General features: G+C 36.9%; 4 protein-coding genes and 1 non-coding gene across 10 annotated transcripts in view; 3 read left to right on the top strand and 2 right to left on the bottom strand.

Moving 5' to 3' along the window:
- Window positions 1-510: 510 nt before the first annotated feature.
- Window positions 511-6,747, bottom strand: LOC111479658. Of its 5 annotated transcripts, none has more exons than XR_002717675.1 (8): window positions 5,641-6,730; window positions 4,586-5,029; window positions 3,861-4,383; window positions 2,311-3,497; window positions 2,071-2,212; window positions 1,499-1,983; window positions 1,066-1,127; window positions 511-836 (listed from the first exon to the last, which is right to left on the bottom strand). XR_002717675.1 is itself a non-coding variant. In XM_023124438.1 (7 exons), the coding sequence occupies exons 2-6, from the start codon at window positions 6,164-6,166 to the stop codon at window positions 2,079-2,081; spliced, it is 2,814 nt and encodes a 937-aa protein (XP_022980206.1). In that variant the 5' UTR covers window positions 6,167-6,209; window positions 6,646-6,747; the 3' UTR covers window positions 1,386-1,983; window positions 2,071-2,078. The 5 variants fall into 5 exon arrangements, 3 of the variants coding, with proteins under 3 accessions (XP_022980206.1, XP_022980205.1, XP_022980207.1); XR_002717676.1 differs by having other exon boundaries at window positions 1,413-1,983; XM_023124438.1 differs by lacking the exons at window positions 511-836; window positions 1,066-1,127 and having other exon boundaries at window positions 1,386-1,983; window positions 5,641-6,209; window positions 6,646-6,747.
- Window positions 6,748-10,431: 3,684 nt separating this feature from the next.
- Window positions 10,432-11,772, top strand: LOC111479792 (chaperone protein dnaJ 20, chloroplastic-like). Of its 2 annotated transcripts, none has more exons than XM_023124649.1 (2): window positions 10,432-10,957; window positions 11,519-11,772. In XM_023124649.1, the coding sequence occupies exons 1-2, from the start codon at window positions 10,484-10,486 to the stop codon at window positions 11,657-11,659; spliced, it is 615 nt and encodes a 204-aa protein (XP_022980417.1). In that variant the 5' UTR covers window positions 10,432-10,483; the 3' UTR covers window positions 11,660-11,772. The 2 variants fall into 2 exon arrangements, with proteins under 2 accessions (XP_022980417.1, XP_022980419.1); XM_023124651.1 differs by having other exon boundaries at window positions 11,529-11,614.
- Window positions 11,773-13,554: 1,782 nt separating this feature from the next.
- Window positions 13,555-21,955, bottom strand: LOC111479713 (eukaryotic translation initiation factor 5B-like). Its single transcript, XM_023124529.1, has 4 exons — window positions 20,745-21,955; window positions 14,875-15,718; window positions 14,533-14,651; window positions 13,555-14,444 (listed from the first exon to the last, which is right to left on the bottom strand). The coding sequence occupies exons 1-4, from the start codon at window positions 20,820-20,822 to the stop codon at window positions 14,199-14,201; spliced, it is 1,287 nt and encodes a 428-aa protein (XP_022980297.1). The 5' UTR covers window positions 20,823-21,955; the 3' UTR covers window positions 13,555-14,198.
- Window positions 16,539-16,674, top strand: LOC111480143. The gene has a single exon (XR_002717759.1). It is a non-coding gene; the product is annotated as a small nucleolar RNA Z247 (small nucleolar RNA).
- A 1,223-nt stretch (window positions 21,956-23,178) lies between the features above and the next one.
- LOC111479648 (DNA repair protein RAD50) overlaps window positions 23,179-27,240 on the top strand; it is a 12,581-nt gene continuing 8,519 nt past the window's right edge. Inside the window, exons 1-6 of the mRNA XM_023124422.1 lie at window positions 23,179-23,628; window positions 23,758-23,844; window positions 24,066-24,233; window positions 25,466-25,641; window positions 26,150-26,264; window positions 26,541-26,769. Coding sequence (XP_022980190.1) covers window positions 23,506-23,628; window positions 23,758-23,844; window positions 24,066-24,233; window positions 25,466-25,641; window positions 26,150-26,264; window positions 26,541-26,769 — 898 coding nt within the window. The 5' untranslated portion in view covers window positions 23,179-23,505. The remainder of the gene's footprint in view (window positions 23,629-23,757; window positions 23,845-24,065; window positions 24,234-25,465; window positions 25,642-26,149; window positions 26,265-26,540; window positions 26,770-27,240) is intronic.

Consider the following 27,240-nt stretch of genomic DNA (forward strand, 5'->3'; position numbering starts at 1 on the left):
ACAAGAAACTGTATGTACAATTAAAGCAAGGTTTTGGAAAAATCAAGACTTTCTTCAATCTCAACAATTCAAAGTAAGAGATGCAAAAGATGCTAATCTATACCCTAACCAGATTATAGCATATACAGGATGAAGATTCAAGCTGTGAGGTTCAACACTATAACTCGGTGCTCGGTTCCTTCAGAAACAATAGACCGAGCACGAAGCAAGGAGCACGAAGCAAGGCATCGTCATCCACCTCATCCAAGTCGGAACCCAAGTTCAAAATCAAAGGCTGCAGCTCTCATACCGTAGTTTGGCAGGCTATCCTACCAAGAAATTATTTGAAAAGGAAAGAGAAGGGGAATTGGGAGGGGAGAAAAGAACAAACACCAGAGAAAAAGACTAAACAATTAAGTTTTGACCCAACAAACAATCCACACTCAATTTCATCAATCGAGATGGTATCTTTTCAAACTCAAAGACATTATTATTATTATTCTAATAGGAAACAAGAACTCAGACATTCTGTGCTACAAAAAGAAGTTTATCATTCAAAGAAAAGAAAACCTGTAGCCACATGCATCGAGTATCATCATCATAGACTCATTGTCCAACATGCACTTTCTAGCTCCTTATATATATTAGAGAATCCAAACCTATAGATTTCCCTATAATTATCTTCAACCAAGCAGTTACAGACAACGTTACCTGCCATATATATATTCGCAATTCACCGCGAATAAAAACGCTTCCAAGTGAGTCAGCCAATTCTGGTCATACCCAGAAGGACGAAATTTTGATGCAATTTATCCCAGCAACATCTGGTTTCAACCGACCTTTAACAGTAGCTTTGCCTAACGAAAATAAAATTTGGGGATTGGAGGAAAAGAGGAAAGGGAAAGAGAAAAAAAAAGGAAAAAAGAAGAAAGAAGAGATATGAGGGAAGAAGATAACAGCACCACAGCAAAATTGTAGCGTAAAAAAAAGTATATGAAGTTCCAAAGTATACTAATCGTCGTGTAAATGATCCAGGACCTATAAATGGAAGCTTGCTGCTAATAACTTCCCACTGCAAAAGCATACCTTCGTGTAAACAAGAGAAAATCAACCCCAACAAACTTCGAATGACATTCACACCGTATAACCTGCATGTATATTGGATAGAACAGGTCCAATGCCCATTCAAATGATGAGTATTAAAATGAAACTCATGCATCGGCCACACATCAAAAGAACTTCTAGTGTGAGCACTATAAACCCTAACCTAAAACAGGAGGAATATTGATTTGTGTAATGGAGGAGCCCTAGGAAATATAAACTTGAAACTCATAACGAGATCAACTCTTTAGTCCCACCTACGGTTACCCTTTCAGCACCCACAAAGAAACAAATAAAAGAAAAGGAAAAATAAAGTGGCAATACCAACATACTTCAATTCCTAATGCAGCAATCCTTGTTCAAATAGACAGTGCTATCGAAAATTCACCACGTAAAGGAAGGTCATAGTTAAACATACATCAAGTAGTAAAAGAAGCTGGCTACAGATACTGGGTGTCTTGTCTCGTAGACAAAAGGACAGCAATACCAACATCAACTGAAAGAGACTCTGCTAACCTGCAAAAGATAATCAAAGACAAGAGACATGGATGAAAACTGAAAATCTGAGAACCCAAAGAAATGGAAACAAATCTTCAATCATGTAGGTAGCCTCTTCCTCAAATGAAGCAATGATGCCCTTGAATACGTCAACAAGCCAGGCTGAAATTGCTGAGCATGAAATTTGACCCTGGTTATCAAGGTACTCAAGTCCGAAATAGTCAGCTATTCTAGTAATTCACGAGTCACAGTAAAGCATTTCCATATCAAATTTTAAATGCAACTTAATCTCCTCAACGTCATTCACCAGAAATTGCAATTGTATAAAGGTGACATCGAGCATCTACGGTCAGCATCAGCCAAGGAGAACGTGAAATATTACAACCTCCATTAAACTCTAACTTCCTGTGTTAACAACCAAGAACCTATTTGTGTCAACATAATTGCAATCAGAAAAAGGAAACCCAAAAGAATCGCATTTGCTGATCTTACCAGCTAAATCAACTTTGCTCATCGTCAATTGTTTCCATTTTGCTTCGTTCCTCAACATTAGAATATTGGGAATTTAACCCCTTTCTATCCTGATCATCTCCTGGCATATCGTCTATAAACTTTGAGAGACTAGCTTCATGCCCTGAAAATATCAATCCATATCCATCAATGTTTATATGCTTATGACTCTTTAATTGTTCATCAATATTTTGATATCTTCAACCAATTAATTGTACTTACCTCCAGCATGTTCTATTGTTGACTGCTCTCCATGTTTAAATTCATTTACCTCTGTACTTGGAGATAAATTACTTTCTCCATTTTCTCCTGACATTGACCTAGACCGCTGTCTTTCGTGATGCTTTGAATGTTCAGCTATGCATCCATTATCTATATCAGTAACATGAACATGAGGCTTATCTTCAGGAGAGAGTGATCTCCTTCTACGTTTTGATTTATTTTCATCAGAACTGGTAGGAGACAGCCTGGTCCCTCTTTGATGCCCAGCCTCAGGAGATACAGATCTAGATGGCGTTCTATCATGATGCCTCAACTTTTTATCTCTGCTTCTATCTGATTTCTCCTTCCTGTGGTGCTTACCATCCACAGATTTTGACCTGGATCTCCTTCTGTTACGATGTTTTAGTTTTTCATCTCTAGTGCTTTCCACCTTATTACTATCAAGGAGATGTTTACTTTCTGAAGAACTTGACCGAGATCGCCTTCTACCATGATATTTTGATGAAGTATCATCTATATCCTCCCTAGAGTTTGATCTAGACCGCCTTCTATGTTTAGAAATGTTCTTGTCCATGCTTCTAGGTGGTGATCTTCTTTTGCTATGCTTGTCTTCCAGTGAAGCAGATCTTGACCGCCTTCTATCCCGAGTTTTTGATTTTCCATGTCGCATATCATTAATTTTTTCATCAGAATGATGTTTAGTCTCAAGAGATTTAGACCTTGATCGTCTTCTATGTTTTAGTGTGTCACCATCATCCTTTCTTGGGGATGATCTGCTTTTCCCATGATGGCGACTAGGTGATCTTAAATCAGAACGATCTGATTTCCTACCTCTTTGTGGTGAACGTTCCCGCTGGTGATTGGGAGAATCAGAATCTTCTCTATATGATTTTCTTCTGCGAGGACTTATGCTTCTACTTCTATTTTTCCTTGAGACGGGTGAACGACGACTTCTTGATCTATCTAGATCTCGCCTTCTAGATCTTTCACTAGCATCTCTCACTTCTCTATAAGCCCTCCTATGATCTTCATACCTAGAATAATGACGAGATCTCACTGGTGATCTAGATCTATGATCTCTTGAGTGACGATAAGGAGGTGAATAAGTTGGAGATCTCCGCCTGCTACGGTACTTGATAGGTGATTTTGATTTTGATTTTGATCTCTCCCTGGACAAGGAAGGTGACCTGCAAAGGGAAGGGGGAAATCAAAACTATGCTTATTAAGATGGAATGAACTCAATTTGAAGTGTACAAAACCTGGACCGTATAAACATGACGGACAACACTAAAGAAAGGCATACAAGTTCATGAGCCATTACTTCCTACCAAGGCAAAAATATGGAGAAACAGAATAATGGGGCTGATATTATTTAATAAAGGATTGAGTTACCTAAGCCATCAATGCTCATTGCTTGCATATTCAAGTATGTCAAATTTACTCAAGAACCCAGAGGTCCTTTTTCCTATTTAATTTTATAACTAGAGGCAGGAATTAGTTATTTTACTTATAGCAGAGGGTCCAGGATTAGTTGTTCCGGTATATCATACCTTGATTTTTCTTTTGTCTCAGTTTCTTCAGTCACAATTCCATCAACTTTAAGTTTTTTGCTTATTTCTGCGGCTCTAGCTGCTGCCAACTCTGTTGCGGACTTCATAGTTGCTGCACGATTAGCAGCCTGCTGAGCTGTCATAGTTTGCTGCATCAACAAAGCCTGCTGGAATTGCATTTGTTGCATGGCTACAGCTTGCTGCATCATCATCGGCAGAGAAGAAGAAGCAAGTGAAGGGTTTGCTGCAGCTGGTTTCTGTGGAAGTGACTTTGCCATCTCTACATTTAAAGGCCGACCTCCAACATCCATATTGTTCAAGGCCAAAGCAGCAGTAGCTTCTTCAGGCTTTGAGTATTCTATGTAAGCAAAATGTTTTGAATCAGTAATGGTACACTCAACAACAGTTCCACAGAAACTAAAAAGTTGCTTCAGCTGTTCCACGGTGAGAAGTGGGCTAAGATTGCTAACTTGAAGCGTTCTCTTCAGAGCATCAGCAGCCTTCCCAGATTTGTCGGATGAACCTTGCCAAAGAAACATCCATAAATAACCAGAAGCTCATTAGGAAAAAATATATACATAGTTTATGCAGTCTACAAGTTAAACAACAGTACATAAGAGGGCCAAAACATAAACAAATGCACTTGAACACACAGTAAGGTGCATAGGAGAACAGTCGCAAAAATAAAAGAGTAAGAATTGAATTATCTCAAAAACTGAGAATACCAGAAGAGTCTTTTGCAGACTGGGCTTGTTGAGCTTGCACTTGAGCAGCATGAGCTTGAAGGGCTTGAGCAGCAACAATAGCCTGAGCAGCTGCCATAGCAGCAGCAGAAGGTGCCATAGGCACTTGACTGATAGTTCCCATGCTGGTTGTCGCAGCTATAGCAGTCATGAGCAAATTGTGAGGTGGATGATTTAACTTACAATCTGTTTTTGCACATTGACCATTAAGGTATTCTCGACATACTTCGCCAAGAGAGGCTCCAATTCCAGGCAAGATAGCACCACCAGAAGCACCAGCTACAATGCCTGGAATCATTCCCATCAACCCAGGAAATGCCCCCGAAACAGACCCTGAGTAATTAGGCATGTTGGGCATATTTTGATTAACCAAATTTGGAAATGACGATGCAGGAGCTAAACCCAGGAGTCCACCAGCACTTGTCCCTGGTTAGTGACAACAAATGGCTCAGTTATCAGATAACGTTGCATTACAAAATGAAAGAAACTGATGATCCAGTAAGATATGAGGAAAGACAAAGCAATTAAGGATAACCAAGGAAACAAATTATCAATGTCTAATAAGTATCCGTATCATTTTTCCATTTCCCCTTCGCTCAAGCCCCATCTTTATTTCACTTTTATATTAAAAAATCTCAAGAACAAATACACAAATCATATGAAAAGAAGGGAAAAGCGCTGCCACACTTGCCACACTTGCCACCTGGTTCATGCAGGCAGCCCATTCCAACTAACAGAGTGAAAAACGACTTCTTTTTCCCTCTATTTGCATTCACATTCACTATCCTTCTTCTCCAACTCACTTATTCCGATGCATGAAAAATAATAACACAAGAATTTCATATCATCAAAATATCCTAATTAATTCTAAGTAACACATGAAGCATTTGGGACTCAGGATATTGTATATACTTCATAGATTTATTTTTATTTTTTTTCCTCTTTGGACATAATATGTACCTGATAAGATTAATCAAACTTTAAATCTCTAAATATATGCAATAAGAACGCATGAACATTACATAATCATAGAGTACCTGCACTAAAGAACACAGGGAATGGACTACCCATGATTGATCTTCCGTTACACTCAATATTAACCATATAATTGCCTCTTTTTGGCACCACATATGTGATCGTATATGTACCATCATTCATATCCTTCACAATGCCATCTTGCTCAGTTCCACCAACACCTACCCCAGGTAACACCTTTACTTTAATCTGTGCACCACCATGGGGAACTTTCCTCCCATCAACATCCTTAGTTACCACAGTAAAGGAAGCTGGCACACATGCTGTGCCCCCAGCTATGCCGGCTCCAGCTGCTGTGCATCTAGCAGGGTCTACAGGCCCAATGGGTTTGTGTTCCAAGTCCTCAGCATCTTCAAAATCACTATCTGAGGATGCTGCTTCTCTTGCAGGATTCTTATCTACGCCTTTAAAAGTAGCTTCGAAAGCAGCTTTGGCCGCTGCATCTTTTTCAGCCTCGCTCTTCAGTTTCGCCTCTTCAGCCTGCTTCATCCAGATTGGTTTTGCGACCACCAAGTTACGATCAGCCATCGAACCTAACTCCCCCCGATTATCAGGTTTGCAAATATCAAACCTCCAATCCAAAAAAAAAACTAAATCAAATCAACCCACCAACGCTTCCACAACATCAAAATTTACGCCACGGCACTCAAATACAACAAAACAACTGAACCCGAACAGGTCAAGAAGTATATAAAATCTCAATGGCAGGATATTGACGTTCAAACACCCAATCCCAACAAGAAACAACCCGCTCGTTTACAGAGAAGACTAAGTTTCGCCAATACTGTCCTGATAGTTGTTAGGTCGAACAAAAAACATAAAATCGGAGATTAATCCTTATACTTGCCGGGAAAATTAAAGAACAACAGAGTGAGCAATCCCCTAATCTCCCAGGAACCAGTCAGTTAACCGATCGGCAAAGAGAAGGAGCCCTAGATCTGGTGGAAGTCGGACGAATAGTAAGCCAACGGCGCGCTATCTATGAAGAATGTCGAAGGAAAACGTACCTATATTCAGCGACTGCGTTGAGATAGGGGCGCGCGATTGAATGGAGGGAACGTGGAGGGCAAGCGGCTTCTTTGAACCCCGGATTTTTCTCCTCTCTGCTTTCTAATCTTTTATATTCGTTAACTTCAAAATTAAGGCTTATTATTCCATGGTTCGAAAATTTTATTTAAAAAGTAATAATTACTAAAAATTAAAACAAATTTCTCCTAATTCAAACTAGTTTATTATCTAAAATGTTAATATATTTTATTTATTTTTAATTCACAATCCTGATGAATAAATATTTTTAAAATAGTGCAAACTCGAGTTTTTTGTTTTTCAATTTACTCTCTAAATTTTCTTCTAATTTAAAAAATAATTAGTCCTTACCATTAAAAATAAAAATGATTTTGTAATAAAAATAAACAAATATAGTAAATTTGAGAATATAATAGGTTTTATAATAAAAATGAATGCAGTAAGTCCGTAGTTTATAACCGAAGTGTTGGAAATAATAATATCGTATATCTAAAATAAATGGGTTTTACACAAAATAACAAGTTACCGAGAATCTAACTATTCAACTTGTAGAAGCTAATAGTATACTTTAGGTTTTACTTTTCGTGTATTATCACGTCTACCTACTGGTTGGCCTTACCCTCACCGTACTGACATATCACGTTTGGAAACGAGAAATGTATACGAACATATTTTTTCCTCAAAATTTATAAGAACAATGACTATATTCGTTATCAAAATCCAATTGATATACTCCCTCGGTTATGCCCTGTCTGTATTACCATAGTTGTCCACATAGAAATACAATGCACTTAAGAGAGAAGGACACGAGGTTTCTATAGCGACTCAATCGAGACGGTCGTTAACATTTATTAACACAACGTTTGAGTCCATTTAGCATGTTAATCACGACATCAACTATCAATAAAAGTTCACTTTCGTCTACACTATGCAATGGCTTTATCATCTTGAATTGCTTCATCCTCTCAAAATCCAAAGCTTGGAAGTTCTTTTCTACCTCCCAAGCCTGTTGAGACATGTCGTTCAAAATCGACTTTCGTCCTAAAGGATACAATTCCCAACTCCTTTTGTCCTCCAAACTGGTAGACTATAAGAATTTGAACGAAACCTCTCCCCTTCTTTTTTCTCTTCTACCATTTTGCTAGAACTCTCCAATAATCGGGTACTGTCTTCCCATTGGTCCCCGAGTATAAACACTTTTAGGTTGGGACACTTCAAACCATCGAGGAAAGCCACATAATGGCAATTGACTTCCCTACCCAAATGTGGCAAAACTAGCATCGACATTCCTTGCTTGAGCTAGGGGGAGCGGACCCCAAACGTGGTCATCATGGCCCCCAAACCATCGTATTCTTTGAGTTACATAGAGATTTAGAACCGACACTCTCTTGTCTCGATCCACATTCTCTTTTAGAAGCAAGATTTGGGAGCTTGTAACTCAATCTTATATTGACACTACACTTGGAAGAAGTAAATAATAGGTAACTTACAAAAGAAAAAGTTACTTCCATACATCAAGCTTCTCACAAAAAAAAAAAAAAAAAAATGCCACAATTCCAGTTTCTTTAACGAAGGCTTGGACTTTTGCTTGTTTGGCCATTAGAACCAACCAAAATTTGACACGTGTATCATAAAAAATATTATTTATTGGCCAAATAAAATATTTAACTAAATTTCATCATGCATATTGTTTCTAAAATTTAAAATTTGCGTAGAAATCTTAGCCCTTATCGAAAAATATTTTATATGAATTATTTAATAGAAATCTAATCCATACGCATAATGATAACGACAGATTAAAAATATTATTAACATTTTTAGCTTTTAAATTTTATGTCTATTTGACATTTAAAATTTAAAAAATGTTTATTACAGCTTTAACAAGTTTAAAAATTTTAAATTACTTAATATAATAAATAAAATTCTACGTTCAATTTTATACCTTTTCAAAATTCGAGATTAAATTTTAAATTTTAAAAAATTATAATTTTGAATGTTAAAAAAAATTGATAAAGTAAATTTGTAATTCAATTTATACTTTACTTATTTTTATTATTTCTTTCGTGTACAAAAATATAAAAAGCTTAAAAACTAGGACCTTAGTCTAAAAAATATATTAATTATCGCAAAATTATAGGTAGGTCCATCTCCAATATTGTTTAAACTATATATTATTATTTTTATTTGTATTAAAACTATTTAAATCGATCATTTATTTTAATTATCAATAAATAAGACCATTTTAATAATAGAGACATATCAACTTACAAATTGGTAAGACAAAGGATTGAATTAGTAAAAAATGTACAAATCTTATCCACCGAGTTATTAGTTCATAAAACTACAACTTTTTTATGTCTTGTTTGGTTGACTCTTTCGTAAAAAGTATTCAATAAATATCAATACCAAAGCATGTTATTTAAATTTTGTGACCCATAATTTGAAGCAATATTCATGCATGTTTCTTCGTTAAAAAAAAATTAATTATTAATACATATATACTTTGACTTATCCTAATAACATTATTGATATGGTTTACTTTGCAATTGAGAAGAGCCCTTCAATGTTTTGATCGTTATTCTAGTTCTCACTGTCCCAACATGTTACATTTCACGAGCACGGATTCAGTTACTCTCATTTATTTCAACATCTTCTAAATATTCTTATTTGGTGGTTTTTTCCGTGTCTCATGTGCATTAGAGACAGTCAAAGTCCCCAGGAAATCAGGGTTGCAACCCTCTATTGATCAGCCAACATTTGCCAAGTTTGATTGATATGTTGCATCGGTCTGTCGATTTGATGGACCAACTAGGTAGGTATCAAATAGTTGCCTAAGCCGATCTCTTACCAATTCCTTTTCAGTAGGTATTCTATTCGCACGAGTTAGTGTAGCAAGAATGAAGTTCTTGATTTTTGTGCCTCCTCATTTGTTAGTGCTCAAAGTGAGGTTTATACCTTTTACGCATGTATACTACTCTTGCTTTCTCGTCCTCGATCGTAGTTGGTCTTGCTTTCTCTTATTGGTTAAGATGATCGGTTGCTGCTATTAGCTACCTATGCATGTTTATTTTTTTCTCGACCATCTCTCTGCTCTCTTTTGAATTCATATTTTCATCTTTTAAAAAATTTACTACTATTTTTAACTTAGCTGATTGAATAATATATTTATTATAAAAAAAGTCCAATATTTAACTCGTGTGTTTTTTTTATTGAAATTATAATATAAAATTATTTGGTACTTATATTTATTGTCAAGTGATTGTACACAAATTAAAATTTAAACTATTATTATTATTTTTTTAAAATTGTCTTTTTAAAATGGTGTATTATCAAGTGATTGTACTCAAATTCGAATTTAAACTATTATCCATTTTAAAAAAAATATTTATCATGTTTTTATTTTTTTAAAATATATTTTTGTGATTTAATTTAAGCTAGATTTTTTTTTAATAATTTAGTTATAAAGTCATCACTTCTATAGATCCGTATAATTAAATTAATTAATGGATATGTTATATTAAATTATCGATTCCTGTTTTTTTTAACTAAAAAAGTTGTTTTTAACAAGTCAAATTACCAAATTGCCCCTGACATTTGGTGTATCATAAGTTAATTTAACATTTTACTACAATAAAATTAAATAAAAAATTGATTTAAAAAAAATAGGAATATAGGGATAAAAATTATTAAAAGAAATATAGAAAAAGGATAAACTTTATATTTATTTTAAACTACATGTCGTACAAATGACTCATTTGGACGTCCAGTATAAATAGCAGAAATACAGAGGACGGAAGATAGACGGAGAGAAACAGAGAAATGCAGTGCTCCGATTTTACCTTCTCAGGGAGCGATTCACGCTTCTACATCCCTTCGAGCCCTAGCATTACCGGCCGGCGACCAATTACTGGCCACCGATCTTGTATTTTCTTTCCCAACACTCTTCCGTGCAATTTGACGCGCTTGCCGTCTCTTTCGATCAGAGCCAAGGCATCGTTCAACGAAGGAATTGTCTCCTCCGAGGTTTCCGATGGATCCTTCTACGATTTGCTTGGTGTATCTGAGTCCGTATCCTTGGCGGAAATCAAGCGCGCGTACAAGCATCTAGCCCGGAAATACCATCCGGACGTGTCACCGATCGGCCAGGCGGAGGAGTATACGAAGAGGTTCATTCGTGTTCATGAGGCGTACGAGACATTGTCAGATCCTAGGAGGAGAGCTCTGTATGATAGAGATATGGTTGGAGGCCTTCAAGTCGCGTTCTCTGCTTGGAGACTATACGACGCCGATCAGGTATTAGTTCAGTCTATCGATTTTAATTTGTTTTCCGGTAATTTAGGGGTAATCTGGTTGAATGTTTGCGGATTTTGAAATCTCCTTTGTTGATTTTGTGTTTTCCCTTGCTTTTGAGGTGATTTCGTGTTTAATTTCTCAGATGTTTTCCGGAGAGATTAAAATGAGTGAAGTATTTGATCTCAACGTATATTTGATTTTGGATTCTTTTGAGTGAGGAAATGAAACGTCGTTTTATTCTGCCTCATGATTCTCTGTCTTTTTCCCTTTTTTTGTTTTTCTGATTGGTGGAGAGTGGTACTGTTTCTGTTGGAACAAGGTTCTTCCATTCGTTATTGTGATTTATTCTGTAATTCAGAGATGGAATGGGATAGGTCAAGCTGATGATTTCTCGATAACTTACTCCAAATATGGAATTTCGTTTCCTTTTCAACATCTTCTGTTTATATGCAACTTTTTTCACATAATTTTCTTTCAGTTTTCACTCTACTGTTGTGTTCTAGCGAGTCTGTAGAAATCTTTTTCCTCCATATAGAATCTCCAAATTTGATTTGAATTCAGGAAGCTCCAGAGAAAAGTGGATGGAGGAGTTGTTGGCAATTTCAGATATCAGAATTGAACAGAAGAAGCATGAACAAGGATTCGAGTCAAAATATGTCCTGGGGAGCTCGAATGCGCCGGCAAATGAATGAACAGGTTTGATGGAATTTTAGACTATCGAAACCACCATGTTTGACTTCAGTATATTCATACTGGAGCAACATAAGTTAATAAATAATAAGCCCAATTTGATAACAATAATTTTGTTGCTAGTATTGTCGAAGTACCATTTTCCCATTTCCTCTTACCATATGCTAATAAATTAATAAATTAATAAATTAAATATATATATTTTTAAATTTTATAATCAAATAGTTAATTTCTCAAGATAAACTTTGTATAAATTATTATTTTTCCACAGATAAAATTCTTAAACATCCTAATAGAATTATCAAATTACATGATTATTCATACTATAATTCCAATGTCGACCATATAATTTAAATATATAAAATTATCAAGTTATTAAACAATTAAACTTAAATTTAACGATAATAGTTGTAGTAGCAATAGTAATACCAATAAAATTAAATTAAAAAAAAAAACAGATGGAACGGGACCGGCTATTTGTTGCCTTACACTTATTAATTAATTGAATAAATTAAATTGTTATTTTTTCCTTTGTTGACTGAAAATTGTGCCCAAGTAATTAGGCGTGTGTATATATATATAAGTAGATTTATCGGGCCTAATTTATGTAACTGATATTCATATATATTTTACGGGATCAATAAATCTAACGAACACAACTCAACTGTTCGACTTTAAAACATAAAAATCGTATCTTATTTATGATTGGTTCTATAAATGGTACATTTATGTCTTTGAGTTTTACACCGTCAATAATCGAGCAGGTGCAGCTGTTTGATGAATGAGAATCAGCCAGTTGGTTCCACAACTTTTGGCTTCAAAGTCGAAGTGGGGGAATGACAAACGCAGTGTGTTTTCACTTTAAGGAGTGTTTGAAGCCAATTTGTTCATAAGGACTGCTTTTTAGACCAAAACTTTTACCCCACAGCTACTGTTTTAGATCAATTATGAGTTTGTCCTTTTTCTATGTTACAAAAAACACAACGTCCAGATAAGTATAATGTCTTACAAAACTTTTGCATTTTCTTTGTTAGGAGTTTAAAAAATTATCTCAAATAAGAACCTACACATGAATTTGGTCGTAGAAAAAATTGCAAGTTCTTTCACGAAAGGGAAAAGAGTGTTTTTCGAGAGCCATGGAGCTGAATCGAGGAGGGCAATTCACTATTTGAAAGGAGAACTCAACCCTGAGAAGGTTGAAATGTTGAGCCAAGGTGATAAACGACCATTCTTTGCTAACTCAACTAACTCACTGTAGAATTCTGACCTCGATATCAAAGAGACAATATAAACACGGGAGTCTACTCCTTCAAAAAAAAAATTAAGCAACTTAACTTGTGCTTAAGTTGACAACAATTATACTCGAGACTACTTAAAACATTGGAGTTTATTGAGCCAAGCACCACATCAGTGCATGATCTCTTGTTAGCCACATGAGTATGATCGAGACTTCTCAAACCAGTTTCAAATTCAACTTGTTTGACTTGACCTTTGCATATTTTTTCTTACTTTTTTATTCGACAATAATTTCTTGCATGAAATCTCATACTTATTTTTTTTATTGTTACTTCTACTAAGTAATTTCAAATAATTAGGTCCCACAAGACACTAATTAGTCCTTAGAATAGGGTTATTTTCGGAGACAGATTGCAACATCTATCTAAGTTAGAGAGGCATAGTAAAGTTAAAATGATCAATTGCAACAAATTCATAATCCCAATTAATTTTTCTCTAAAATAAATTCCCGGGAGAAAGACTTGGATACTACTTTCTTTAATTTAACATTTGATTTGACCTAAATATATCACTATTTTAATGTATCACCGACATAAAAATATCTCAAGAGTCAAGACCACTACTCTTTTTATAGATAGCTAGTTCAGATCTTGACCCTATGTTCGTTAAACTAAACAAGAAAACGGTCATTGCATTTCTATAACAACGATCCAAGGAAAATTACATATATTTAGCCTCCCCAACTTATGTTGGTGTCTAGGAGCTAATGAGAAATAAGTAAAATATAACTAAATTCTACACTTCTCTATCTCATAAATCTATCAAGGAGTTCCGTTCTAGAAATCTACCTTCCCTTTAAAAATGAAAGGCAATTGCATAATAAGCTCATGCATCTTGCCTACCGAGCAACCTCATAGGCTTGCACTTTACTTGGCTACATAAATGAATTGGGGATGTTCAGTGTTAACTGGTGAAAAGATCCACTGAATCCCAGCCCGCCAAACCAGTAGCGAGTTTGCGTGTTGATATCGAGCACGGAGCATTATCAATCACGTTAGTCACTTCAATTTGGATTTTTAATCAATATGGAACAACTTACGGTAGAGCGCAGATATCAACCGAGTCAATCGACATTGCCTCTGCCCATACATATGGCGTTGTCGTTTCCATCTCGAATCCGTGTGCCTTCAGCTTCTTCAATTTGGAAGCATTGCATATGCAGCAGCCAGCCCGCCAAACCAGTAGCGAGTTTGTGTGTCGATATCGAGCACGGAGCATTATCAATCACGTTAGTCACTTCCATTTGGACATTTAATCAATATGGAACAACATACGGTAGAGCGCAGATATCAACCGAGTCAATCGGCATTGCCTCAGCCCATACATACGGCGTTGACGTTTTCATCTCGAACCCGTGTGCCTTCAGCTTCTTCAATTTGGAAGCATTGCTGCTATGCAGCAGCCAGTCTTGGTCACAAAACTCTGACAAGTCGTCCATTTTGGGAACTAAATACGCCTGGCTTAAATGCTCCAAATCTGGATGTGGTGGCTTTGAGTGTACCTTTGACAATTTGGATCAACTTGTTAATAATTCTGTTCGACTTGTGTTCTTTACCGTATGATTTAAGATCATAGGTATTGGCTGTTACCTGCCAATTTGAAGCAGCTGGTCCAGAAGATTGGCATGATTTTACCATCTTGTGGTTAACTCTAGGATGATCAGAGGAGGAAGTGAACTTTGCAGAGTTACTGGACAAATGGTCCATGGCTGTTGAAAAATTAACAAAAAAATTACAAATTTTCATGTCAATAACCATTGCTAGTAATGAACGATATGAATGATATGAACCATATGAACGATAAGAACGAATGATCTCAAATCTTCATGACTAGTAGTAATCTCAAGAGGAACAGTTGCTCTTTCTAACCTGCACAGTTTCAAGAGGAGAGATCCAATGGATCTAACTTTAACACAACAACATTCAACTCACCAAAGATTCCATTGCCTTCAAAGTCCTTCCTCTTCACGAGATTTCGCATACTCGCAACAGATCTATGTCTATCCCTGAGAAGTTGTGATGTTATTATCGAATCAGCACTGGTATTGTCGTCTTCGTCATAGCGTTCTTTTGATTTTTCCACGTTTCCGATCTTTTGTTCAAGTTTCTCCTTCTTTTTCTTCTTTTTATCTCTTTCTTTATCTTGCTTATCTTTGTCCTTGCTTTTTTCATCCCTCCCATTCCCTTTCCACTTCTTCCCTGAATCCACCCCATCTTTAACCATTGGCTGAACAGTCCCCGCCCTACTAAACTTCGACAACTCCTCCCGTATTCCTCGATCGCCATGTTTTCCCACACAACTTTCCTCATTCTCGTCCTTTGTCTTCCCTTCACCGAAACTCCGAGTGACCTTAGCCATTGATCTATCCATCCAACCATCTCTCTCTGGAAGACAAACAGACAACTTCTCCCCCGAAAGGTTCCTAAATCCACTGTCACCGTCCTCGGTCCTCCTTGACAACTCGGGCACAATTTTGAAGGCACAAAATTTATCAGGCAGGTGGCTACCATAACTAGACTCGCCTTCACTATAACCAGCCGACTGTCCAGCATGTTTCTTCCCGGTTAGCCTGCAGTTATCCTCGACTTCAAGATCTTTCTGGTCGAGGAACTGTCGATTGTGACCATGGATTTTATCCGAAAGTTTTGACTCGTCCAAGGTTCCAGCTCTCTCTTTAACTCTGTCTTTCTCCCTGTCTCTTTTATCTCCATTCCTGCTTTTTCCCTTTTCTTTGTGATCCCTCTTCTCCTTTTTCCTCTTCTTTTTATGCTTATCCTTTTTGTCAAAAGAATAAATCAATGAGCATAAAATAAGAACACACACAAAAACGAGCAGCTGGCTACATATCATGTCAAAAACCTTTAATGTCTTATTCTGATGAACTCTGTGTTAGAATTGGTCAATCCATTAGAATAGCTTGAAGTTAGTCATGCCATAAGAATAGGCTTACTTCGTTAGTTTCCTATGAAATCGGATCTATTAGTTAATCTTTTGCCAATATAAATAGAATATGTCCTCAATAGTGTGAGGCACAGTTTTGCATAAACTTGATATGGTATCAGAGCAGAAATAAGATCCACGAGATCCATAGCCTCTGCTGTTAAACATGTCAATCCCAACAAACACAATGTCTTCTCCGTCGATCAGTCAGGTGATTAGTGTTAAGCTTACACAAGAAAATTATCTGCTGTGGTCTACCCAAATCCTTCCCTACTTGCGTAGCCAAAACCTTGTTGGTTTTGTGGATGGATCCATGCCTGCACCAAGCCAGACGATCGCCGTTGAACCAAGTGAAGAAACAGGGAATCGCAAAATTATCATCAACCCTGAGTTCACAGTCTGGTACCCCCAGGACCAGCTGGTACTCAGCCTCATCAACTCATCAGTCACTGAGGAGGTTCTCAGCACGATGGTTGGAATCACCACTGCACGAGAAGCCTGGATTACGCTGGAGCGACAATTTGCTTCCACATCTCGAGCAAGAGCAATGCAGATCCGTATGGAACTCTCTACTATCCAGAAAAAGGACATGACAATTGCTGACTACTTTCGTAAAGTAAAACATCTTGGTGATACACTTGCTGCCATTGGCAAGCGAATAGAGGATGAAGAACTCATCGCCTACATGCTGCAAGGACTTGGTCCAGATTATGATCCTCTAGTCACAAGCATTACAACCAGAACAGATGTATACACTGTCAGCGACGTGTATGCTCACATGCTGAGCTATGAGATGCGGCACTTGCGTAAGGGTACATTTGAGCAACTTTCATCTGCTAACAATGTCAATAGGATATCCATTCGTGGAGGTGCCAATGGAGGTCAAGGTAGTCGCGGTCGTAGTCGTCAGTTAAATAGTGGTCATGGACAATCAAGGCGTACTGTGAACAATCCTGGACGTCAACCATCAAAGACACAAAGCAGCTCAGGCATTGTCTGTCAGATTTGTGGTAAGCCCAATCACGATGCTTTGCAATGCTGGCACAGATTTGATCAGGCATATCAAGCCGAAAATAATCTCAAACAAGCAGCTTTGGCAACTAGTGGATACACTAGTGACACAAACTGGTATGTTGACACTGGAGCCACAGATCATATCACCAATGACCTAGAGAGGCTTACCACCAGAGAACGCTACACTGGCACCGACCAAATTCAGGTTGCAAATGGCGCAGGTTTGTCTATCTCTCATATTGGGAATTCATTAATTTCTGGTTCATCTCTTGTTCTGAAACATATCCTATATGCTCCTAAAATCAATAAGCACCTAATTTCAGTACAAAGACTAGCATCTGATAATAATGCTGTTGTAGAATTTCACCCAAACTATTTTTTGGTTAAGGACCGAGTCACGAAGAAACTCCTGCTCCACGGTAGATGTAAGAATGGCCTATACGTTCTACCGCATAATTTCAGTCAAGCCTTGCTGACAGCCAAACTTTCGAAAGAACAATGGCACAGAAGGCTAGGGCACCCTGCATCTCCAATTACCATTAGAATTCTACAAGATAATAATTTAGCTATAGATACTAATATTCCCTCTTCCTCAATTTGTAATGCTTGTCAATTAGGGAAAGCACATCAATTGCCATTTGGTTCTTCTCAGCATGTATCTACAGCACCCCTTCAATTAATTCACACTGATGTATGGGGTCCATCCATTGCGTCAGTAAATAATTCCAAATATTATGTTTCCTTTGTTGATGATTTTAGTCGTTATGTTTGGATTTACTTTCTGAGATGCAAATCTGATGTTGAGTCTGTGTTCCTTCAATTTCAAAAACATGTTGAAACTATGCTAAATACCAAAATTCGCTCCGTCCAATCAGATTGGGGGGGTGAATACCATCGGTTACACAATTATTTCAAATCCACAGGCATTGAACATCATATCTCCTGTCCTCACACACACCAGCAGAATGGGTTAGTCGAAAGAAAACACAGACACATTGTAGAAACTGGCCTTGCTTTACTCGCTCAAGCCAACATGCCTCTATCCTACTGGGATGAAGCTTTCAACACAGCTTGCTTTCTTATAAATAGAATGCCCAGCCGAACCATACAACAAGACACACCACTTCATAAATTGTTTGGTAAAAGTCCAGACTACTCCATGCTTAGGGTGTTTGGCTGTGCTTGCTGGCCTAATTTAAGGCCTTACAACAACAAGAAACTGAGTTTCAGAACTACTAGATGTATATTCTTGGGTTATAGTTCTTCTCATAAGGGATATAAATGCTTAAATAGAAGTACAGGACGTATTTACATCTCTAGAGACGTGGTTTTCGATGAAAATATTTTTCCTTTTGAAGAATCTAAGCCACCAAACAAAACCACAAATCCACATCATCCTGTTCTACTTCCAGCCTTAGTCAAACTTGCTAGTTTTTACACTGAAAATGCTCTTACAGATATTGAACCAGTTGTTAGTAATTCCCATATGAATGATGGTCAAACTGATAATATTGCTAGTGACAACTTGTCTGGTGTCAGCTTATCTTCTGCAGATAATACAAGAAGTTCAGAGGAAATTGCAGAATATGAAGCTGAGAGCAGTTCGATCAATGCTCAAAACCAAACTCATGAACATGTGTCTGATCAACCAACTGAAGCAGCTAGTCAACATCCAATGCGAACAAGGTTGAGAAATAACATTGTACAAGCTAAACAATTCACTGATGGAACTATCAGATATTCAGAAACCTCAAGAAAATTCGCAAGCGCTGTAACTATCACAACTCCGATCATAGAGACTGCTACTGAACCTCGAAACCTGCAGGAAGCCATGCAACATCCAAGATGGAGAGGAGCAATGAATGATGAGCTCTCAGCGCTAAAACGAAATGCCACTTGGGATCTAGTTCCACCCAAACCTGGAATAAATCTCATTGATAGTAAATGGGTGTATAAAGTGAAAAGAAAAGCAGATGGGTCAGTTGAAAGATTAAAAGCAAGATTAGTTGCCAAAGGATTCAAGCAAAGATTTGGTGTTGATTACACTGATACTTTTAGCCCTGTGATCAAACCGTCAACAATCAGGGTCATTCTTTCGCTAGCAGTAACCAAGGGCTGGAATATGAGACAAGTTGATATCCAAAATGCATTTTTGCATGGAATTCTGAAAGAGGAAGTGTACATGCGACAACCACCAGGATTTCAAGACTCAGCCAAACCAAAGAATTACATATGCAAGCTCAAGAAAGCCCTTTATGGCCTGAAACAAGCCCCAAAAGCTTGGCATTCAAGGTTGACTGGAAAACTTATTGAGTTAGGCTTCAAGGCTTCAGTAGCTGATTCATCTCTTTTTATTCTCAAAAACAGAGAGATAACTATCTATATGCTCATCTATGTTGATGATATAATTATTGTGAGCTCCTCTGATCAAGCAACCGAAAGGTTGATTCAGAAATTGAAAATAGATTTTGCAGTAAAAGATTTGGGTGATCTTGAGTATTTTCTGGGTATTGAAGTCAAGAAAACACGAGATGGTATCATACTGTCACAGAGACGATATGCTTTAGATTTGTTGAAAAGAGTAAACATGGAAAAATGCAAACCTATGTCTACACCAATGGGTTCTGCTGAAAAATTATTCAGAGAACAAGGAATACCCTTATCAGCTGAAGAACAATTCAAATACAGAAGTACAGTGGGAGCACTACAATATTTGACAATGACTAGGCCTGATTTGGCATTTGCTGTCAATAAAGTGTGTCAATATCTTCATACACCTACTGATGCTCATTGGGGTGCTGTGAAGAGAATTCTTCGTTATGTTAAAGGCACACTAGCATTAGGAGTGAAAATTCAGAAATCAACCATGATGTTGTCGGGGTTTTCTGATGCTGATTGGGCTGGTTGTCCCGATGATCGACGTTCAACTAGCGGCTTTGCTGTATTTCTTGGAGCAAATCTAATCTCATGGAGTTCCAGAAAACAGGCTACAGTGTCAAGATCAAGCACCGAAGCAGAATACAAGGCCATTGCGAATCTTACTGCAGAAATGATTTGGATCAAGTCATTACTGAAGGAACTGGGCGTGTATCAATCAAAGGCTCCTCGCCTCTGGTGTGACAACCTCGGAGCTACATATTTAACTTCAAATCCAGTATTTCATGCTAGAACGAAACATATTGAAGTTGATTTTCATTTTGTTCGAGAACAAGTAGCACGTAAAGCAATGGAAGTTCGGTTCATTTCATCAAGTGATCAAGTAGCTGATATCCTGACAAAACCACTGTCTAAAACTCCTTTTACTACACATTGTAACAATCTCAACATGTACAAGACTTGTTGGGATTGAAGGGGACTGTTAGAATTGGTCAATCCATTAGAATAGCTTGAAGTTAGTCATGCCATAAGAATAGGCTTACTTCGTTAGTTTCCTATGAAATCGGATCTATTAGTTAATCTTTTGCCAATATAAATAGAATATGTCCTCAATAGTGTGAGGCACAGTTTTGCATAAACTTGATACTCTGATTGTAATTGGTAAGACAAAAAAAAGTAGGAACAAAAAGAAGACATCCCACAGATTGACAACAAGATGATTTACAAAAAGCACAACGATTTTATGAACATATCCCATAAGAATTTCAAGAAAGAAACTAATTGCAAATCAACGCAAACCCAGCAATCATCCAATTACCAGAGCAAAACATGCAAGAACAGTCACTTTCAATCTTATGATTAGCACATGCTAGAAAAGAGCAACTCATGGGAGCTTCAATTCAATCAATTCATTACATAAATCGCCTACACAGACATGGTTTAGTATGATCTGAAGGGAAGTTTGCTCAACCTTTTTGGCTAGGTCTAGATCCTGTATGCTAGCTTTCTTTTCATAACCAGGTGGTGGAAATGGAAAGCATCGCGACATTGTAACGACCAAGAACAAAAATCGCCTTTGAGAAAGAAGAATTCTCGAACTACTTCACTTTTTCTTGTTGGGAATGAAGCAAGTTCGTTCCCTCCTCTGCCCATGCAGTAATTTCTGAGCTCCTACCAGAAATTCTCCCATTCAGTTGAAGGTCTTTCTCAAATTCGTTGTAGAAACCTAAGCTTCTTCAGTATGCCAAACTCATGAAAACTAAGCTTCTTCGCATGAATATTTGCACAAAAAAAGGAAAAACTATGTTAATCCAAATGGCTTCTTCAGTATGAAAAGTGGACCGCTGTATCCCAGTCTTCTAAGAAGTGCTCTTAGCCAGTCAAGAACAAGAAAATCCTCCTTGAATCCAGAGTCCATGGAAAAAATCGTCCCCTTCTGAAGATCAAAATCCAATAACTCCAGAAACTTTATGTTCCACCGATCTGTTTTCCCAAATTATGAATCACTGCCAACAGGTTTGATAATACAGTGCCATCCTCTCCCACTCCCTTTTCGTCAGTGTCCGCCATCGTTTCTAAGTCAAGGATTGAAGTGAAACTTTAAAGCTCAGCAATGTCAAATCCTCGAGGTCACATCCTGGTAAACCTGGATCTTACTAAGTCAATCCCCGCGCCGAAGCAAACACTCAACGATTCAAAATTCCAGAGAGCTAAACAAACAGGAAACAAAGAGAATCAAATGCTTCTTCAATGAGTGTGGCTGCGATTAGTTAGAATCGAGTCTAGAAATCCAATAGCAATGGAATTTTTGATCGGATTCGGCAAAAACACACTGAGAATTGAGAAGAACATTCAACAACTTTGCTTTCGATTGACGAACAAGGTAGAAGAAAAATTGCGCAATATGAACATCGATAATCACTTCAATCTTCGCACGAGTCCAAAACTCGTGAGGGTTCTAAAATTTTCCTCTGTTTTAGCAATGGAGACGGACTGTAGTTGTTCAGCTCAAGAATTTCAATCGAGAAAGAGAGAAATGGAGAAGATGCGATCATGGAAACGGTGAAAGAGAGTGATGAACAAGAACAAGAAGAAGAATAATTAGGAGAAGCAAAAATGGCGTTTGGACGAATCGCGAGAGAAAATTGATGAGTGACAGTTCTGACCGAAGAAAGAAAAAAGAGCAAAACTTGGGGCTGCGTGCAGACTAGTCACGTGGCCCAATCATATTTTGCCACGTGTGACGCGGTATTTTCCCCCCGGTTTTTCCTCCCTATTTTTTAAATATTTTATTTTCCTAATTTCTTATTTCATATTAATTTTAAACTCTCTATTTTCAATTAAAATAAATTAAATTATATACATGAAAAAAGAAAAAATATTATACAACAAAAATAAAATATTTTAAGTAAATAACAGAGTTGAGAGGTTTTTATTAATTATTATTATTATTATTTTTTTAACAATTATCAGTGGTGAATAGGGATATGCAGCTGACTCGGAAGCATTTTCCACACAATTTTTGTTGCTTCGAAGTTTGGATAACATTCGAAAAGGGAAAAATAAATGAGATTAAAAGGGAAATGGAGAGGTCGAGTGGAGAACACGCGATAGCGTGCGCGTGGGAAGAGAAAGTTTAGGATTACTGCAAAACCACTTGCCTGAGCACATGGATTCTGTATTTGCAGCTTTTACATGTGGCACCCCCCTCTCTACCACAACTCACTACAACCTCTTTCTTTCTGTCTAACACGTGTCGCCTTCTCATTCTTTCATTATTTTTTTAAAAAATATCATTTTCTTTTAATTCTCAAGCTTGGATCTTTATTTAAATTTATAGAAATTTAAAGTTATTTTTTTAAAAAAAATATAATATATATATAAAATAAGAGAAAAATTATTTAAAAAATATAATCCTACAAATTTTCACCCTATTTTCTATAAAAATAAAATAAAGGAAAATTTTATTGAAATATCGTCCCAAATGGGTGAATAAATAAATAAATAAATACCAGATAATGGGATAATAATAAATACCAGATATCTTTACTCATAATTTCAGTTTCTACCATGTCTCATGGATATCGTCCCAAATGGGTGAATAAATAAATAAATAAATAAATAATTAATGAAACATCCTAATAAATTAAATAATATTTCAAAAAAATTAAGAATTAAAATAACTAGTATTTTTTATAATTGGACAAGTTTAAAAAAATTTAAACGATTGGGCGTTAAAAATGTATGGGCCGGAGAATCGGCCCAAAACAAGCCCATTTCCGATGCTTAATTGCCCCGCAGGCTCAAAATATTATAAATTTGAAGCCCAGGCCCAAAACTAAACAGCGGTCGATTGTCAGAGTCAAACCAAGATTCTGGCGCCATATATAAACCCTTGCCTCCACTGCCCGTCGTTGAAAAACTCCGACGATACATTTCCCTGTTAGCGTCGAGATGACAAAGCTTCGACATGGCGATGTATTGAGGAACTGATGCAGAATCTACGCTTGACGACGAAGTGGAGTTCTAGTTTTTTCTGAGACATCTTCTTCAGTGTCAGCATTCTAATGCCGAACGAGCGTATGTCGATTATCAGAGTGAGAGCTTAATACTCCTTTCCCGCCATGGATGCAGTTGCTTATCGGCGGAATTTTTGCGTATGATCTTTCTCCGTGGACTTGCGCACTCTTTATTTTGAAAGGAATTTTGGATAGCAGTAAAAAGAAGGAAAGATGAGTACAGTGGACAAGATGCTGATTAAAGGTATTCGGAGTTTCGACCCGGAAAATAGGAACGTCATCACCTTCTTCAAGCCCTTGACTCTGATCGTTGGCCCTAACGGTGCTGGGAAAACTGTAATTGCTTCTCGAATTCCATTTTGATATTTAAGTAACCGGTGTTCGTGTTTGCTTTGCATTTACTATAATATATGGCGATGAAGCACCTGCTTCGTCTTAATGGCGGTGACTTGGTTTTTTCCCCAGACCATAATTGAATGCTTGAAGCTCTCTTGTACCGGCGAGTTGCCTCCCAATGCCAGGTCTGGCCACAGCTTCATTCACGACCCGAAGGTCCGTCTGTTTTATCTCTTTTGGATTTTTCATCTGTTATGCTTTGTTCGTTGATGCAATATTGGTTTTGGATGGTTGGTGAATGGGACTAATTTATCCCTATGTAAGCCTTCCAATATTCTCAGCTCATGTAGCTTCTTCATTAAATAGAGGTTTTGGATTTTATTTTCTTAAAAGGCTTGCTAGTTGGTCTCTCTGGGTCTTCTTGGACCCTTGTGTAGGTTGCGGGAGAGACGGAGACAAAGGGACAAATCAAGCTTCGGTTTAAGACAGCGGCAGGTAAGGATGTGGTATGCATAAGGTCATTCCAACTTACTCAGAAGGCATCGAAAATGGAGTATAAAGCAATTGAAAGCGTGCTTCAGACGATAAACCCACATACTGGCGAGGTGTTGCATTTTTATTATTATTAATATTTATGTTTTTTTCAAAATATATTTTTAGTTTTTACTTCACTTAGACGGATTAAGAAGGTTTCTCAAGGTAAAGAATCGAGGATTGTAGGTTGAAATGAAGGGACTTTTGTGTGAAGTTACAAAGTTTCTTCTTGCTCAATAGAAACTTGGACATTTAGAGTTTCCTTTGATGCAAGATATAGGCGAAGTAGAATTAGGGTCGAGGAATTCGACAGGGTGATGTCAGCGGTATGACAAGCGGATGGAGCTGAGAATCTAGTGGACAGTCCAAGAAATGACAATTTTTTCATAATCAATGCAGGGATGTGTTGGAAGTGTGAAAACTACATCTTATGATGGATAAAAGTGGATTTTCAATTCAGAAGGAAGGGATATGGAGATTTGAAGGAAGTTTAAACAATTAGAGTGTAATTTTCTGGTAAAGGAGTTGAGGAACATAGGTTTAAGAGGAAAGAGGCAAACAAAGAGTGGGAAAGTCAATCGGAGTAAGGTGGTTGAACTTGATGTTTCGAGACAAGTGAAGAAGACAGAAGTAGTAGTTGACCAAATTGAGGGAAGCAGGCATAGGGCTTCAACGAAATTAGTTGGGAGAAAGCATTAGTTATTTGTATTTCTTCCATAATTGTTGATATGATATTTTGGAATCCCTGAAGTATACACTCTTTGAAGCTTTCACATTGACTCGATAAGTTGCCAATATGGATTTATGAAAAGGGCATAAATAGAAAGTGATGGCTCTCTCTTTGTTTGCCTTGTGGTTTCTTCATTGATGTCAAGAGGGTGTCCTTGCTTTTGTTTGAATTCTTGTACAATCTCTTGGTTCAACTTTTCATTTTAACGTTTTCACTACTTTCATTTCAACGTTTCATGGAAATTGTCATTTTCCCTTTTCTTAAAAGGAGCATTCCAATGTTTTCTTATAGAGCTTTCTATGTTTTCTTCTCATAGAAGCGAGGCACCCTCTTCCTGATGTAAATATTGACTTAATATTATCAGATTGTGTATGCCGTTAATAGTTTTGGTTGTTTTTAAATGAGGTAGGTAAATAGCAATGGTGCAGTTATTGTTGTCTGTGCTTCTGATCATGCGTACTTGTTTGACGGAGTAATGGAAAGAGGATGTGGTGATTTAAGCTTTATGCTTTTGATTAAATTTTGACATCCTTAATTCCAGTTATCACTGTTTCTGTTGTTGTAAAATTGCAGAAAGTTTGTCTCAGCTATAGATGTGCAGACATGGATAGGGAGATTCCTGCTTTAATGGGTGTGTCAAAGGCTATTCTGGAAAATGTAATATTTGTTCACCAAGATGAAGCTAACTGGCCATTGCAAGATCCTTCAACATTAAAGAAGAAATTTGATGATATCTTCTCTGCTACAAGGTACTGTTTCTATGTTTCCATGAAGTTGAAGTCTTTTGATGACTTGTCTTGACGTAATAAATAATTTGGCTAAATTATGCCCTTAAAATAGTAAATATATACAACATCGAATCCTCAAATGGAGGACTGTCATTGGCCAGACCAAGCGCTAACTTGTATTCAAGTTAAGACTAAATTGTCAATATCTTCTCTCTCTCTCTCAATAAAAACATTTATGACAAATTATCACCAGATGGTCACTTATCTATTTCGTATGATGCATAAATACTTTTTCTTTGCTGTTCTTAGGGATCTGTTGACTTTCACTCTAGCCTCACAAGTCCTTGCTAAGTTTATTTATATTATTACCTTTGGGAAATTTGACTTGTCAATGTATTGGAAAGCCTCTTTTCACATTCGTGGTCTCTGGTCTTTGATTTGCACTTATTCTTCCTGACCTTCTATGCTTGGGGGGACGGTGATTGATGACATAAGTCATATTTTAATTTTGGAGCATATTAATGACCAGATATACAAAGGCATTGGAGGTCATAAAGAAGCTTCACAAGGATCAGGCTCATGAAATAAAGACTTACAAACTAAAGTTGGAGAATCTTCAAACTTTAAAAGATGCAGCATATAAGGTTCTTGTTCATGTTTTTGATTCTAGAATATTGATGTCGAACCCTCCAATTTACGGAGATATCGATGGATATTTCCATTCTTTATAGAGCAACTCTTCTCTCTCTTGTTACTGAATAGCGGTACACAACCATTAGCGACCCATTCTTTTGTGGTCCTATGATCTGTCCTTCAAGTTTTTATTTGATATTTTAAGTGTGAAAGAGAGAAGGATGTTAGATATCTTCTGTACTTGGGCAAAGGAGTTGTCTTGCTGACATATTATCTCACTATTACAGCTCAGGGAAAGCATTTCTCAAGATCAGGAAAAAACAGAATCTGTTAAAAGTCAAATGCAGGAACTGGAGAAGAACATCCAAGATGTTGATGCCAAAATTCATCATGCTGAAACACTTCTGAAAGATGTGCGAAAACTACAGGACCAAATATCTACTAAGACTGCCGAAAGAAGCACTTTATTTAAGGAGCAGCAGAAGCAATATGCTGCTCTCGCTGAGGAGAATGAAGGTCAGTTCTAGTTGGAGAGGAATAAATAGTTTCAAATTTCTTGATAAGTTATAGGAACTTGGTAAAGAAATGGGAGGATAAGCATCCTTCGTTTAGTTCATATAGAATAAGAAATTACTGAATGCAACAATATATTCGATCATTAACAATGTTTAAGAGTGGTTGAATTTGTTTGTTTCATTGTTTGAATTTGGTATTTAAAACATTAGAGTGGTTCTTTTGCTCCTCCAAATTTAAGTGCAAGCCCTTCTTGTAATTTTTTTAATTGCAACCAGTTTATATCATTTTATTTTTCTATTTAGGAAAAGTCAATATCTTCTGAATTTTTTGTTGACTGTATTTTACTAATTTAAAATTTTTTTTCCCTTTGCCTGGTGACGTCATCTTGTTTTTAATTTTCTCTCTATGGTCTTCAGCCGGTTGATTTTTTTTTTTTTTTTTTTTTTTTTTTTTTTTTTTTTTTTTTTTTTT

This window comes from Cucurbita maxima, unplaced genomic scaffold (genome assembly GCF_002738345.1).
Source record: "Cucurbita maxima cultivar Rimu unplaced genomic scaffold, Cmax_1.0 Cma_Scf00005, whole genome shotgun sequence".
NCBI classification, from domain to species: domain Eukaryota; kingdom Viridiplantae; phylum Streptophyta; class Magnoliopsida; order Cucurbitales; family Cucurbitaceae; genus Cucurbita; species Cucurbita maxima.

Coding starts and splice junctions, on each gene's coding strand:
- LOC111479792 (XM_023124649.1), top strand. CDS start 10,484: ATGCAGTGCTCCGATTTTACCTTCTCAGGGAGCGATTCACGCTTCTAC. Junction 10,958..11,518: donor GACTATACGACGCCGATCAG/GTATTAGTTCAG, acceptor ATTTGAATTCAG/GAAGCTCCAGAGAAAAGTGG.
- LOC111479713 (XM_023124529.1), bottom strand. CDS start 20,822: ATGTCGCGATGCTTTCCATTTCCACCACCTGGTTATGAAAAGAAAGCT. Junction 15,719..20,744: donor ATCTAGACCTAGCCAAAAAG/GTTGAGCAAACT, acceptor TTTGACAAAAAG/GATAAGCATAAAAAGAAGAG. Junction 14,652..14,874: donor TGAAGGCAATGGAATCTTTG/GTGAGTTGAATG, acceptor ATTTTTCAACAG/CCATGGACCATTTGTCCAGT.
- LOC111479658 (XM_023124438.1), bottom strand. CDS start 6,166: ATGGCTGATCGTAACTTGGTGGTCGCAAAACCAATCTGGATGAAGCAG. Junction 4,384..4,585: donor GTCTGCAAAAGACTCTTCTG/GTATTCTCAGTT, acceptor TTCTTTGGCAAG/GTTCATCCGACAAATCTGGG. Junction 3,498..3,860: donor GAGACAAAAGAAAAATCAAG/GTATGATATACC, acceptor TTCCCTTTGCAG/GTCACCTTCCTTGTCCAGGG.